This window comes from Ipomoea nil, unplaced genomic scaffold, assembly GCF_001879475.1.
Source record: "Ipomoea nil cultivar Tokyo-kokei standard unplaced genomic scaffold, Asagao_1.1 scaffold1993, whole genome shotgun sequence".
NCBI classification, from domain to species: domain Eukaryota; kingdom Viridiplantae; phylum Streptophyta; class Magnoliopsida; order Solanales; family Convolvulaceae; genus Ipomoea; species Ipomoea nil.
In genome coordinates this window covers 3,006,389-3,022,491 of record NW_017618421.1, presented here as the reverse complement: position 1 = coordinate 3,022,491, position 16,103 = coordinate 3,006,389, and the positions used below count along the sequence as shown (strand labels likewise).

Sequence of the window (16,103 nt, the reverse complement as noted above, 5' to 3'; positions counted from 1 at the left end):
GGTTTTATGGTAAGCCATCTTCTTGTCACTAAAGGAGTTTTAATGCGACCAGGCATTTGGCCAGGACCGAAAGCTTGCCATATGAAGCAGAAACCATCTGGTTATGACAAGCAGAAAGCACTGGAACTGGGGATTCCCGTTGAGTTGGTTAAAGCCAAACGGAAGTCAAGAACGCCAAAGGCATCCGAACATGATCAACCTAAGCCAAAACGACAAAAGAAAGAAAAACGCTCCTCTCGGGATAAGATAAAGAGAAATGATGATGATCAACCATCGCCAACACCTCCAAAATCTCATCAAAAGAAGAAGAGTACAACCCCACCTCCAAAATCTCCACCACCAGAAACAATAGTTGTGAAAGACTCTTCCGAAGAAGACAATCTGACTCTATCAAGACTTGACAAAAAGGGTCACTTTCGTTCTCCTATCAAATCAAAGCATTTCCCAAAGAAAGATACTACACCGAAAGTAATAGACGCGAGAGAAGCACCTCCTCAGGGGGAAGAAAGCACGGAAAAAGCACCTCTCCAGGGGGAAGATCAACCGAAAGTTGTTTCTCCAGACAGACTTTCTAATCATCAAGTACCAGATATTGGTCATATTTCCTCTCCAGTCCCTCATCCACAAGAACTTGCTGATGTGGAAATGAAGGTCAGTCGCTTAAGTCTTCCACAAGAACCTGGTTCACCAGAAAAGACGAAAGAAGTGACTGATGCGTTGATTGAAGTTCCGTCTCTGCCACAAGAACCTACTAATGCAGAGCAGGTAATTCTGACACAAGAACCTGCATTGGTAGACGAGACAGCTGTAGTGCCGGTAGCTACTCCAACTATTCCAAAAGTATCAGCACCAATTCCCAAAGCAACAGTTCCACCACCATCACGAGATCAAGTGCTCCGAGAGTCCATTGAAAGTGATTATCAACGAGTTTTGCAGTGGCAAAAGTGGTGCACAGCCCCATTAAGTGCATTCATTGAAACCTTTGAAGCCATGCTAGACGAAGAACAATTTGCCCTGAAATGGATCGGGACAGATGATGTCTCCAAAGCACTCCGTCTTGAAGAAATAAGACGAGTGTTCTCCTACAAGATGACCAATCGCACTCTTGGAAAAGACAAAGCCCCACTCTGCATTGAACTCAACAAGCCACCGTTGGATCCGGCAGTTGAAGAAGAACTGAAGCAACTCCGCTATGCTTTGTTGCTATCAAAAATCAAAACCACTCTAGAGAAAGACCATCAGAATGATCCACACTGCAATGTCAGTGGCTCAAAAGATGAGCATGGACGATAAATTGAGGAAGACGAAAGTGACATGAATGAGGAAGATGAAGATAATGATGATGATGATGTCGAAGATGCAGATGATGAGCATGATGATAATGATGATGACAATGACAACGATGATGATTTGGGTAATGTAGGAGTCCAAGGAGCTGATCCGGCTTATGACAGTGATCCAATATTGATCGGTCCTGATTATGATACCTTTCCTCAAAGATCTCCACTTAGAAAGTTGCCCTCTGACAGTGATGACACGAAGGAAGCATCACACCAAGCTCAACAGATTTCAAATGAACATCCCGAAGATATGTCTCGTGCAATTGTACCGCATATTCTACCCATGGACGAGACTCCAATCAAACGTGAAGAAGCAACTTAGGGAAAAATGGAAGCCTCACCTATTCTCCTCAGCTCAGCAAGTGGTGGCAAAAGGGAAGCACCACCTCAAGATGAACAAATGGACACATCGCAAACTAACATTGAAGAAGAATCAACTCCAGAGTCCCCACGGACTATCATGAACCACATGAGAGAAACTGTTCATACAGCCGAGAACATTCATCTGCAATATTTAGTTCTTCGGCAAAAGGACACAAAAGTGTTAGAAGACTTATGCAAGAAGGTAGATCATCTAATGGCTGCCCAATCTCAATCTCGGCCTTCACCTCCAGAACAGCCTCAACCGCCTCAACAAACTCAATCAGATCACAAGTTCCTTGAGCGTATTGCAAAGAAGCTTCATGAGCTTCATACCTCCGTCAACACAGTTGCACGGCAGCAACACGAACTCAAACATCCTCATTTCAGTCTCAAAGAGCGTGTTGACTTGGCCTGCATGAAGATAGACACTTCACAAGATAATTCCTACCAACTGGGAGAATATGCTCTTCAGATTCTCGGATGTACCCAGGACATCTTGGTTGCAGTGAATAAGCTTTCGATTGTTCCTTCTACCACCTGTGCCGATGATGCCAAAAAGGGGGAAAAGTGAAACAACGACGACAAGGATAATGATGATGATCATCTGAGAGATAACACGAAAGATCGGTCTCCAAGGGAATCTCCAAAAGCACGACATTCTCCTTCTCGGACACCAAGAGACTCTGGCCGAAGAAACACAAATCCGTCCCAACCACCATCCAGGTCCCGTGGTCACCATTCCTCAAAGCCAAGATACCATGGTCGATATCAATCCAGATCAATCAAGCCTCGCCTATCTTTTGGTTCTGAAGCCAAGTACATCTTCACAGGTCTCTCCAAGAGAGAACAGACGAACCTAAGGCAGAGACTCATGAATAACAACAAAGTAACTATGGATGGCATAGGAAACTTTGTGGACTTTGTACCCTATGAAGAAGGAAGTGGTAAACGTTTTGAGGGTTGCAATGTTCCTGTCTGGCTCAAGACAAAGGACAATCATACAAGGCAAGATCACATAAGCACCCAAAACGAAAGGATCAAAAGAGAAAACAGAGAGCTATGGAAGAAACATGAAGAAGAACTCAAAAGAAGAGAGGATGAATCAAAGGAAAGAGAAAGAATAAAGAAGCTGATTGAAGACCTTTCAAATGTAACCAAAGACTCTCCACAAGGTGTCATTCACAATGCAGCTTTCAAAGTGCACACTGAGTCGGGAAAAAGTTATCAAGAAGGAATGAACTCGTTTTAAATGATCTCGTGGTGGAAAGCTGGAATAGTCGAAGGAAGAAACATTCGTGAAGCCTACAATAACTACACAAGTTTGAACATCAAAGGAAGACATGAAGATCTTGTCAAAACAAATCCGATAAAGATCTTCAGAAAAAGGATTAATGAGGAAATCGACTTCACTAGAATGCTCAAACAACAAAAGGAAAGGGATGACCTCGAACATAAGGAAGCTGAACAACAGAAGTCAAAACTTTTGGAAATGTAAGATATTCTTTCGCTCTGCTTTCATTATAAAGTTTTTGTAATACTCACCATCTTAATATGAAACTCTCATTGTCACACATCTCGTGTCACTTGTCTGAGTTATCTGTCCTTGTCTTATTTAGTAATGCTTTCATCCTAGAAAAGACTTGTACACTCTCAAGTATGGCTGCTTTTATAATAGAAAAATTCTTTATGGAATCTTTATCAGCCTTATAAGAAGAGTATAGGTTTTGGCATCATCAAAAAGGGGGAAATTGTTAGGAACCTTGTATTAAGATTTTGATGATACCAATGTAATGTAGAAAGTAGACCCCTAACTATTAGCTTTTTAGATCTCTGCTTTCGTCCTAGACGAGAGTTGCCATAACTCTCCTGTAATTCGTGTTAAGCTAGACAAACACACGAAAATGAGTTATGTCTAGTTGATAGGGTCTCCAAGACGAAAGAAGACACAAGGCATGATAGACAACAACGAGATTCAATAAGGAGTTGTCAACTACCTCGAAAGGACAGATTTATTAAAGTCATATCTCACCAAGCATTCCTTCTCCTCAACAACGAGAAGAATGTTTTGTCTGTCTGATTTGACAACATCCTAGGAAAATAAGGACCTCAACTTGTGGGACACGTTTACCAAGGAGCATTAAATGAAGATGTACCATCTCCTGGAGCTAAAGGACTAAACCCTAATGCCTTCCATACCTTCAACGGCTACATGGTACAACCTCATTAATGGAGCATTTAATGCATGAAGCTCCCCGGTCCTTATCCACTGGTTAAAAGGTTCGAAAATTTCATCTCCCTCCAACGGATGAATTTTCATCACCTATATAAACCCACCTTCATCAACTAAGAAGGTGCTGGTTCCATTCACTCGACCAATATATGCAAAAGCTCTTAAAACACTCTCAGCTCTCTCAAGCTTTTGTGAACCAGTGTTAAGGTGCTAAGATATTTGAAAAAGTTCTTTGATCATCATCTTACACCTTAAAGAAGTCTTGTCATTTGTACGAAGCAATCATCTCACACAGTCAAGACTTCATCAAGTTGGAGAAATCAGAAATCATTTTCTACCAACCTCAACTCTGGAGAAGAAGTTGATAGAGGCGGAGTAAACTCGAGGAGTTGAAAAACCTACGAAGGCTGTCTAGCTTAGTGATCAAGGAAGTCTTTGTGTAATTGTACTAACAAGTGATAGTGCAATCCTTCCATAAGTTGTGGAAGAAGAGTGGAGTAGGCAACGTTAGCCGAACCACTATAAAATCTCTCGTCTCTCTATCTTTTTACCTACGCTTTTCATTTCTGCATCATATTGACCTCATTACTGTTACCGAAAGTTTTCTTTACAACATAAACTCGTGCAAAGCAAATAATCGAATTTGACATTTCCGCTGCGCCAAAACACCGAAAGGTGGTTTTTAGGGCAAAACACGAAAAGAATCTATTCACCCCCCCCCCCCTCTAGACTCTCACTACACTCTATCGGGACCAACATCGCTATCACTAGAATATACGTTACCATAAGTAGGTTCGATATCATTTAGAATTTCAGATAAATTATTATTTCGAAATTTAAATTTTAGGAGTGAATGTTTCGATTTTCAATTCAATTTTATTTTTATTTCGATTTTTACTTCTTAAGATGTGTTGTTTTCATTCTTAAGGTGCGTGGTCTGTGTGTTTAAGGTGCATCGGTTGTTGAAATTTAAGTTGCGTTTGTCTAAAGATTTAAGTTTGTGGTTTTACTTCATAAGGTGTGTGATTTGTATGATTAAAGTGCGTCATTTGTTGAAACTTAAGGCGAGTCATTTTAAAATTTTAGGTGCATGATTTGTGTTCTTATGGTGCTTTGGTTGTGTGCTTAATGTGCGTGGTTTGTGCACTTATTTTGTTGGCATTTTGATCTTGTTTCGATCTCAATTACGTAATTTTAATTTAATTTGCAGTATATACCGATTGAAGTCATTATGGATCACAATATTGAATTGCCTGCAAATGTGATCATGTGTGATAAGAAAGGTAAAAAATGGAACACATATGTAAAGACATGGAATGATGGGCGAACATGGTTGTATGGAGGATGGCGAAGGTTATGTAAATGGAACTTTGTTCAAGAAAATGACAAGTGCATCTGTGAGTTTATGCCTTCTTCATTGGGGCAAGAATTCGTCTTGCAGGTCACCATTATCCGAAGAAAGGACTTGGAAGCCCTACCAATTTAATGATAAATCTGAATGTTTTGAAGACATTTATAACAAAAAAGAGGTAGTTTTTAAAAGAATAATAATCTTGCTAAGTATTGGTTTCAACATCAAGATGATCAAGACATAATCCTTTCATTCAACTCTACACTTCGCGAATACTAAGGGCCTCCGCTTCCTTTGGCGTTTAGATACCTTCCCAGTGCATCCCCTTTTCCATATTATTATTGTTATTATTATTATTATTATTATTATTATTATTATTATTATTATTATTATTATTATTATTCCTTAATTAAAAAATTATTTATTATTAATTACTAATTGTTTGGGTCGAAGAGTTTGGGCGGGAAAACACAAAGAAACATTTTATTTTTAATTATAGTATAGATAAGTTCTAGACAAGAATCATGTGAATTTGTTTTTTTATTGAGTAAAATTGCTATCATTAGAATATACGTTACCATAAATAGGTTCGATATCATTTAGAAATTTAGATAACTTATTCTTGGGAAATTTAAATGTGTTGTTTCGATTTTCAGTTCAATTTTTTTTCGAGTTCGATTTTTACTTCTTAAGATGTGTTGTTTTCCTTCTTAAGGTGCATGGAGTGTGTGCTTAAGGTGCGTCAGTTGTTGAAACTTAAGGTGCATCTGTCTACAGCTTTAGGTGTGTGGTTTACTTCTTAAGGTGTGTGATTTATATGATTAATGTGCGTCATTTGTTGAAACTTAAGGTGAGTCATTTTAAAATTTTAGGTGCATGGTTTGTGTTCTTATGGTGCGTTGTCTGTGAGCTTAAAGTGCGTGGTTTAGGCAGTTAAGGTGCGCCATTTTAATGTTTAACGTTAGGTGCGTCCTTTTGTGTTATTTGCACTTCCGCATAGGATGTTATCTTCGCACCTGATCTAATCCCTATATAATTACTATTCAACATTTGTCAACTGTATAATTATTACTTTGCTTTTACTTTTATCCAGAATCACGTGAATTTACTTTTTACTGAATGAGATTACTATAATCTACAATATCCGTTACTATAAACAAGCTCAATATCATTTAGAAATCCAAATCAATTATTCTTACTCAATTGAAGCGAGAAGAAGGAGTTTTGATCTATAATCAATTATTCTTACTCAACTGAAGCGAAAAAATCACGGGAATTTGTTTTTTATTGAGTAAAATTGCTATCATTAGAACATACGTTACCATAAATAGGTTCGATATCATTTAGAAATTCAGATAAATTATTCTTGGGTGTAAGTGTAAAATTATTCTACACGTTAAACCTTATTGGCTATTTTATTTAGTAGTGTTGTTATTAGAATTAATTAGTGTTGTTATTAGAATTAATTAGAGTTGTTAGAATTAATTCTATTTTGGACCATGTGATATCTAAATGTGTGGATGGTATGCATTGGTAAATGAGAAGAAAGTCAGCAACAACGCACAAAGGAAGCTTTCAAACAAAAGCATGTGGCTGAGATTTATTTGAATAAAAGGGAGCTAATATTAATGTAACACCCCGTGTTACGATCCCTAAAGACAATTAAATCATTTAATCAATAACCCAAAAGAAAGAATTAAATTACAGAAACTAATTAGGATAAAGGCCCACCATAGTCCGTGGGCCCTCATCTTTAAACCCAATCCTTAGTCCTAAAAGGAATAGAGTTAGCAAACCTATAGTAATTAGGCCCTAAGTAAGACTCTTAAATATATAAATAGGGAACATAAGGAGACACCTAGAACCCCCACCACAATAATCTCTCACCACCCAAAGAGTTCCAAGAATTCCCTTAGAAGAAATCAAGAAAGCAAGAAAGCTTAAAAGACCCTTCATAGCCAAGGAATTAATTAAGGCTAAGAGGTAACCCATGTCTCAACAAAACCTATTTTCATAGCTATGATTCCCCTCTTAGGATTTCCCCATATTATTGTGTATTGATGATTTGTGATATTATTATTGGTGAGATGATTCCATGGGTGATCTTGATGATGAAAGGTTCTTGATGGTGTTCTTGATGATTATATAACGTTCTTGATGATTATATGGTGATCTTGATGTTCTTAATGATTATATGATGATCTTGATATTATATGACATTCCTACCGAATCTTGATTTTAGAAGATGAATTGTGTTCTTGTTGAATTAAAAATAATTAGAACCCTAGGTTCTATCATGGAATTCGTAGGGTATTATTCATGGTATATTGGGTGGGAATTCGCATGATCGGGTGTTGATTACATTTAGAAAAGCATGATAGGTTATGTGCCGTACGTTTCTTGATTTTGATCCGTTAATTGCCTACGTGTGTTATCAATTGCATTTGAAAGTGTCTAAGCATGGTGTCGGGTTCCACAAAGGTTCCCGGGGCGTTTTTGGTGAAAAAGAGTCAGTGGGGGGTAGGTGGGGGTACGGGACCCGCCACCTACCCACGGCCAAAGGAGGCCTCGCCGGCAGCCGGCAGCCGGCGGGCGGGCGGCTGCCCGGAACAGTGCCGCCGGCGGGCAGCCGGCGGGTGACCCCTCACCCACCGGCTACCCACTGGTTTGTACCCCACCTTGGGATTTTGGCTTCCCCGTTTTATGTCCCCCGACCCCCGTGGTGTCCCAACGGACTCCGTCTATCGTGCCTATGTCTAGTTTGGTATTTCGGGTACCGTTCGTAGGTTGTATGAGTCTTGTATATTGCATGTTAGTTGAATTGGTATCCCGTTGACATAGGTGAAAGAGGTATGAACCCCTTAGGCTTATTCTTAGCATGTGAAGGATCACGCATAGGTTTCGTTATACGTTTCCCCCTTCCCAATGTGTTAATATGGGTTGTATGTGCTTGCTATGTGTTATGTGTTCATGTTACCCCGATTTGGTTGAGATCAATCGGGCTATACGGGCAGTCGGATGGGCTGAGAACCATACCGGCTGTTAACCAGGCTGGTAGAGACCGGTCAGGTATATAAATATTATATAGGACAAAGGTCCACTATATGGGCAGTTGAATGGGTTGAGAACCATCCCAACTGTTAACCAGGCTGGTAGAGACCAGTCAGGTATATAAATATTATATAGGACAAAGGTCCACTATACGGGCAGTTGAATGGGTTGAGAACCATCCCAACTGTTAACCAGGCTGGTAAAGACCGGTCAGGTATATAAATATTATATAGAGCTGCGGTTCATCGGTCGGTTGCGATCGGCCCCTCCGTATTGTGAGACGGGGCAGGGTGCTGCGGGGCCGTGTCAGAGCTATATGCGCTGACCCTCATGTATGGGCATGCGATTGGTCCTGTGGCGCCAACAGAGTGTGCTATATGATGAGATAAGAAGGATTGATGTTGTGACTGTTATGGAAACGTGACCATAGGATTCTTGTTAGTAAACTATACATGTTTAATTATTGGTTGTGTTTATCTATAACTGTGCCCTATGTCGAGAATCGTATATACTTGGTTATGACTGTGGATTGTGTGTACCCCTATTTGTCGAGTCGGTTCCCTGATTTGAAAGCTAGAGTCTCTTAGGATATATCTTCATGCTTCGAAATGACTTTTCGTATATCTATGTATATATTTATATGTATTGTATTTCAACGCGTTGGAGTGGGTTACCAGCATCTCTCGCTGAACAGATATATTTGGCTTTCAGGCACAGAAGAATAAGGCACTGGAGCGCGCTAGATCTTGGAGCGTAGAAGTAGATAGTTTCCCTTTCGGCCTGCGTGCCATGTTATGCATTTACTTTATTAAGGATATTAGTTAGTTGGCCTGTGCACCTGAGTTCTCTAGCTCAGGTGTGGCATAGCACCCCGTACTCTTTATGTTACGTTTTTGGGAATTAATGAGATTTCACCTTTATTTTATAAGTTTTAAATGTCTTGAAAATCTGGGGTGTCACAATTAAGGATCAGAATGAGGTTTGAATATTAGCTATAAAAAGGAAGCTACACCAAAGAGGAAAGTTGCCAACTTTGAGATTAACAATTCAAGAGCTCACATCTGATTTACAAAGCTTCCCATTTTAATGTGTTTTATTATTTAATTCTTAAGAATATTTAATCTGTACTACATGATCAGTACGTGGTACTGCTGAAGCATCTGGTGAAGATTGTTCGGGTATTCGTGTGTCAATCTTGGATAGGTGTTATAAAGAGTGGTAGTGGTAAAGGCTGGAGCCATCTGTATTTAGCTCTTGTAATACTCCTTTTGGTGAACATCTATAGTGGATTGGGCAGACGTGGGTTGCCCCGCAGACGTAGGAGAAGGAGCTCCGAACTGCGTAACAATTCCTTTGTGTTTTTACATTCTTTTATGCTTTCTGCTTTCATTATTTACACTTTCTTAAACGAGTCTAATTAATTAACGAAACTGGTGCATAACTTAATTAACGAGTAAAAACACATTGCTTTTATTTTTTCAAGTGTCACCGTGCAATTTTAATTGGTATCAGAGCCTGTAGACTTAATCTATTAGTCTATCGATCTGGCGAATCCGTGCATCTTGAACTTATTTCTTCAGCGGCTATTTTTATTTATCTGTTTATTGCTTATTTGTTTGATCTCACGGGGTGTTAAGTGTTACAGAATGGATCGTACTAAAGTCATTCCCCAGTTGGCCGGCGACAACTACGCATATTGGAAGGCTCGCACCCGTACGCATCTAAAAGGTCAAGGTGAAGCTGTGTGGCGGTCTGTGGTGGCAGGTTGGACACATCCCACCAAACCCAGTTCCAGCACTGACGAAACAGAAATAGCTAAGCCTGAGACTGAGTGGACTCAAACTGAAACAACCAACGCTGGAAACAATGATAAGGCTTTAGACACAATTTATTCTCTTATGCATGAAAGCCAGTTCTCAATTGTTGCGCATGAAAGCCAGTTCTCAATTGTTGCAGGTATTCCTTCAGCTAAAGGTGCTTGGGAGGCTCTTGAGTCTACTTACGAAGGAACGACATCGGTAAAACAGTCAAAACTGCAACTGGTCCAGTCAGAATTCGAAGAGCTTCGCATGAATGAGGATGAGTCAATCATCGACTTTCACACACGCGTACAGGATCTGGCAAATCGCGCAATGGTCCTTGGTGAACCATTCTCGCAAGCAAAGATTGTTAAGAAAATACTGAGATCTCTACCTCCCAGGTTTCGAATGAAAGTCACAGCCATCCAAGAGCATGATGGCTGGGAGAATAAATCGGTCACTCAGTTAATGGGAAATCTTAAAACATATGAAATGGAAATCTTAACTGATCATACGAAAAAACAAAAAAATGTTGCATTTGCCGCTGAAGAAAATAATGTTGTATCCGATTCAGATGAAACTAGTGATGATACAGTTGTATTCCTGACTAAACAATTTTCCAAAATTTTGAAACAGGTATCCAAAAACACACACAACATAAATTCACAAAGGGGAGCAACGTCGTCCAAAACTGCGCCTAGGACAGGGGCATCAAACTTCAAACAGTCTGTCTCACGTCCAGGACAGTCCAAAGAAAGACCCAACAATAAAGGAATCAAGTGTTATGAGTGCGAGGGCTTTGGACATGTACAAGCTGAGTGTGCTACCTATCTTCGACGCAAAAAAATCTATGTCAGCCATTACCTGGAGTGATGACGAGCCTGACGTTGATACAACTGGATCGGATGTCGAAGAAATCTCGGGTAACTTTGTTGTATTTACGGCACGAGTCACTGGCTGTTCAGAACCCATTGAAGACTCAGAAGGTGGTGAATATGTCACTGCAGAAGATGTGGAACTAAATACTTTCTCTTTTGAAGCTGAGTTTAATAAGTTGTATCCCAAATGGGAAGCCTTACGAAAAATGAACTGCAAACTAGCTAGTGAGATAGAGATTGTAACCAATGCCAATAAAGTATATCAAACTCAAGTAGATGATAGGAATGTCTTACTTAAAGAAGCAGCTGATCGAGAAGAAAAACTACAAAACAAAGTACAAACTGGCAATGTACTACTGAAGGAGGCAGCCGACCGAGAAGAAAAACTCCAGCAAGAAGTACAGACATTGAAACAGGAGCTCAGCACCTACAAACGACAAATCCAAATGATGGATACCACTTCAACACTTGATAAGATTCTTGATTCCGGCAGGAAATCTTCTGCAAAATTTGGTTTGGGCTTCACTGGAAGTAACTCTAAAGATAAGACAGTATTTGTCAAAGCATCTGGACCTGATCTAGAAGACATCCCTGAGTCCAGCACAATGAAACACTCCTATGGTACAGTAAGCGCAAATAAGATACATTATAAACCATATAATCCCGTTTGCCACTATTGCAGGTTACGCGGTCATACCAGACCTGAATGCTACTATTTCTACAAGGATCAAAGGATCGAGAAGTTCAGGCACAAGAACATACAACCGTTCACAAAACAAATTTGGGTTAAAAAGACTTATTATATTTCGTTTGTTTCGTTTCACTCTAAAAGTGCAGGAAGAGAAGAGAAATGGTACTTTGACAGCGGATGTTCCCGTCACATGACAGGAAATGTCAAATTCCTTAACAACGTAAATACTAGTAAAGGTGAAGTTACCTTTGGTGACGGTGTCAAAGGTCAGGTGACTGGCGTAGGCACTCTGAATGTTGCTGGTTTACCAAAACTGGACAAAGTGTTGCTTGTCCGTGGTCTTCACGCTAATCTTATCAGCATAAGTCAATTATGCGACCAAAACTGGAACATATGCTTCACTAAAAATAGCTGCAGTGTGATGGGCAAAACAAATCAATGCGTTATGGAAGGTAAAAGGCCAACTGACAATTGCTATATTCTAACTAACATATCTTCTGTTGCAGGACCAGCATGAATGCAGCCGAGCTATGGCATCAAAAAAAAAAAAAAAAAAAAAAAAGGCTCATCTAAGTTATAGACTCCTTGATAAACTTGTAAAAGTAGAAGGTGTTCGTGGTTTACCCAAGATGAAAGTCGAGTACACTATCTGCGGTGCCTGTCAAGATGGGAAGCAAACCAAATAATCTCATCCAGCTCAACATACCATAAACACAAGTCAGTGCCTAGAATTGATCCACATGGATCTCGTTGGTCCAACTCAAACAGAAAGCTTCGGAGGTAAGAAATACATACTGGTATGTGTCGATGACTTTTCACGCTTTTCGTGGGTAATCTTTCTCAGGGAAAAATCCGAAGCACCTGAAGCATTCAAAACACTGGGATTAAAACTCCAAAAGGAAAGAAATGAATCCATTGTTCGAATCCGAAGTGATCACGGCAGAGATTTCGAAAAAAAGTTGTTCGATGTCTTCTATAACCAATCAGGAATCACTCATGAGTATTCAGCTCCAAAGACTCCTCAGCATATGGGAAGGGTTTTATTAAACGCCAAAGGATTACCACAGAAGTTCTGGGCAGAGGCTGTAAACACAGCATGTCACATCATCAACCGAGTCTACCTTTGTCCAGGCACAACACAAACACCATACGAATTATGGAAAGGTAAAAAGCCGAACATTACATATTTTCACATTTTCGGCTCATGATGTTTTATATTGAAAGATAGGAATCCAGTCTCAAAATTTGAACCAAAAAGCGACGAAGGAATCTTTCTCGGCTATTCAACAAATAGCAGAGCCTACAGAGTATACAATAAGGTAATCAAAACCACCATGGTGTCCACAAATGTCGTAATCGATGATCAACCACATGAGATTATCGAAGTTACTCAACCTAACTCAGTGACAGATCCTGAACCTAACCGCCCTAAATCCCCTGACGCTGGTACTCCGGAACCAGATCCTGAGTCATCTACCTCATCGCCCATATATAATCAACCAGAACCTGAACCAGAGTCAGAATCAGACAACGATCGAGATGACATTGACATTCCAACACGCATCCACAATAGATCACCCATCTTCAAAATTAATTTTGCCATCATCGTTGGTGATAAAGTTTACAGGTTCATCACTCTCTAATTCCTTTTGTTAATTCCTTGAATGTTTTTTTGGGTGTATTTGTCTAATGTGTCTTGTGAATTACCTGCAAATTTTCCTATATCTAAAGCTGAGTTTTATGTGTTCTTTTACCTAATTTGGTGCCCTCTACTTCAATATCCTTGCATTCATCAAAATCTTGAAATTCTTCATCTTTGCCAGTGTAATATTCTGCATCTGTGATATAATCTGTTTCAGGATAAGGGAATTTATCTTTTGAATTAATGGGTCTGTTCCTACATTCTCTTACATTGCATCTATGTCATTTTTTTTGTGGGTGTGTCTCTCTATGATTGATTTGTCCTCTATTCCATTTTTTTCTCGCAATTAGTTCTTTTCATTACCTACTACTAAAAATTGCAAATTGATTCTTTGTGTGTTGTTCTTGACTATTTTCTATGTGTTACTAAATGTTCTACTTGTGTTGTTGTGAGTGCTTTTAAACCTATTTTTTCTGAGGTTACTTTATTGGTGTTTCTTGTGTTGCATCTTTTGAATTCTCTATGGTTATTTGAATGAAAATTTGATGCATTTTGTTTAATATTTGCACAATATGTGAATGTGTTTTGCTGGTCCGGTCATGACCGTATCTGTGTTTTCTTGTGTACTTATAGTGCTAACTGTTATGAATTCTTGCCTGAAAGTGATTTATATGAATTTGTGCCTAATGTTGCTTTAGTTGAATCTCTGGCTGAATATGATTTACATGACCATATTTGTGTTTATCTATGTGTTTCCTGCGCTATCTGTGCCTAAATTGTTTATTGTGTGTTTTCCGTGATATCGGGTATGAATCTGTGCCTAAATTTGGTTTATATGTGTCTATGTCTGAATTTGATTTATTTTGAATCTTTGGCTTGCTTTACATGAATGTGCTTACTGTTTTATTTGCTAATCTGTTTGACTCGAATTGAAAATTGAAAATTCCTGAATTTTTTCTTTCTTATGTGTTTTGCTGAGTTGTTTGCAAGTTGCGTGTGCATGGCTCTAGGCCTTTCATTTTTATTTATTTTTTTAAAATCTTCTGCAAGTTCAAACAAAGCAAATAACTTATTATGGAGTCCCAATTACAGCTTCAAGCTAATATGAATTTTTTGGGCAAAGGAAACAATCATGATGTACATTTTGAGGGGGAGTTCTTCTTAATCTCTTATGAACAAATTCCATTTGGGTATTTATTGGGTATTTTCGGTTATATTGGTTTTCTTGGGTATATATGGATTCTCTTTCTGGACTCTATCAGTTTTTGGATTATCTCGTTGGGTTATCGCTTTATTTGGCTCATCATAATCTCTGGGGTCTCATTCTATAATCATCACCTTATTTGGATTCTTCTTGGATTATCTACTTGATGAGATTATTTATGAGGAATATTTTGGATGGGATTGCTTATAAGGCTTTATCTTCTTGGTGTATGATATTTGATACTGATCAATATGATGCAAGATTGGATATGAAAAAAATTATACATGGGTATAACCCAGCAAGTAAATATGAAGGCTGATACTGGCGCTACTACCAATGAAACTGATGATACTGACGACGGCTCAGTTCCGGGCACCCCGTCTGCACGGTAAATCTAATCCACTATTATGATGTTAACCTTCCTTTGTCATTTATTTGGCAAAAAGGGGGAGTTTTTGGAGTAAGGGGGAGTATATTCGACTTTTTTGTTAATGGTTCCTTTGAAAGTTTTCGTGTTATCTTTGGGATTATTTTTGGAAATAATTGGGATTATTATGGAGTGGTATATTTTGGATCATTATAAAGTGATATATTATTGGAAGTTTTTATCCCATATTGGAAGCTTGGTGAATTCGATCCCACTGTGTGCAATCCACGGCTTGAAGTTCTGTTTAATCAGGTACACTATTCACAAATGGTCCAAAAAGAAATTAAGTCTATTTTTTGTTTGATCTTGTCATGTTCAGTACTTATACTAAGGGCTATTAATAAAAATTAAATTGATTCTCAATCTTTTGTCCAAGGTATCTGATACTTGAGTTTTACCAAATAAAATGCCAAAGGGGGAGATTGTAAGTGTAAAATTATTCTACACGTTAAACCTTATTGGCTATTTTATTTAGTAGTGTTGTTATTAGAATTAATTAGTGTTGTTATTAGAATTAATTAGAGTTGTTAGAATTAATTCTATTTTGGACCATGTGATATCTAAATGTGTGGATGGTATGCATTCGTAAATGAGAAGAAAGTCAGCAACAGCGCACAAGAAGCTTTCAAACAAAAGCATGTGGCTGAGATTTATTTGAATAAAAGGGAGCTAATATTAAGGATCGGAATGAGGTTTGAATATTAGCTATAAAAAGGAAGCTACACCAAAGAGGAAAGTTGCCAACTTTGGGATTAACAATTCAAGAGCTCACATCTGATTTACAAAGCTTCCCATTTTAATGTGTTTTATTATTTAATTCTTAAGAATATTTAATCTGTACTACATGATCAATACGTGGTACTACTGAAGCATCTGGTGAAGATTGTTCGGGTATTCGTGTGTCAATCCTGGATAGGTGTTATAAAGAGTGGTAGTGGTAAAGGCTGGAGGCCATCTGTATTTAGCTCTTGTAATACTCCTTTTGGTGAACATCTATAGTGGATTGGGCAGACGTGGGTTGCCCCGCAGACGTAGGAGAAGGAGCTCCGAACTGCGTAACAATTCCTTTGTGTTTTTACATTCTTTTATGCTTTCTGGTTTCATTATTTACACTTGCTTAAACGAGT

The 16,103-nt window shown here is 38.8% G+C and overlaps 1 protein-coding gene across 1 annotated transcript; it reads left to right on the top strand.

Annotated features, from left to right (window-relative positions):
- Positions 1-1,314: 1,314 nt before the first annotated feature.
- Positions 1,315-1,662, top strand: LOC109147372 (uncharacterized transcriptional regulatory protein TBS1-like). The gene has a single exon (XM_019295031.1). The coding sequence runs from the start codon at positions 1,315-1,317 to the stop codon at positions 1,660-1,662; it is 348 nt and encodes a 115-aa protein (XP_019150576.1).
- The last annotated feature ends 14,441 nt before the right edge of the window (positions 1,663-16,103 follow it).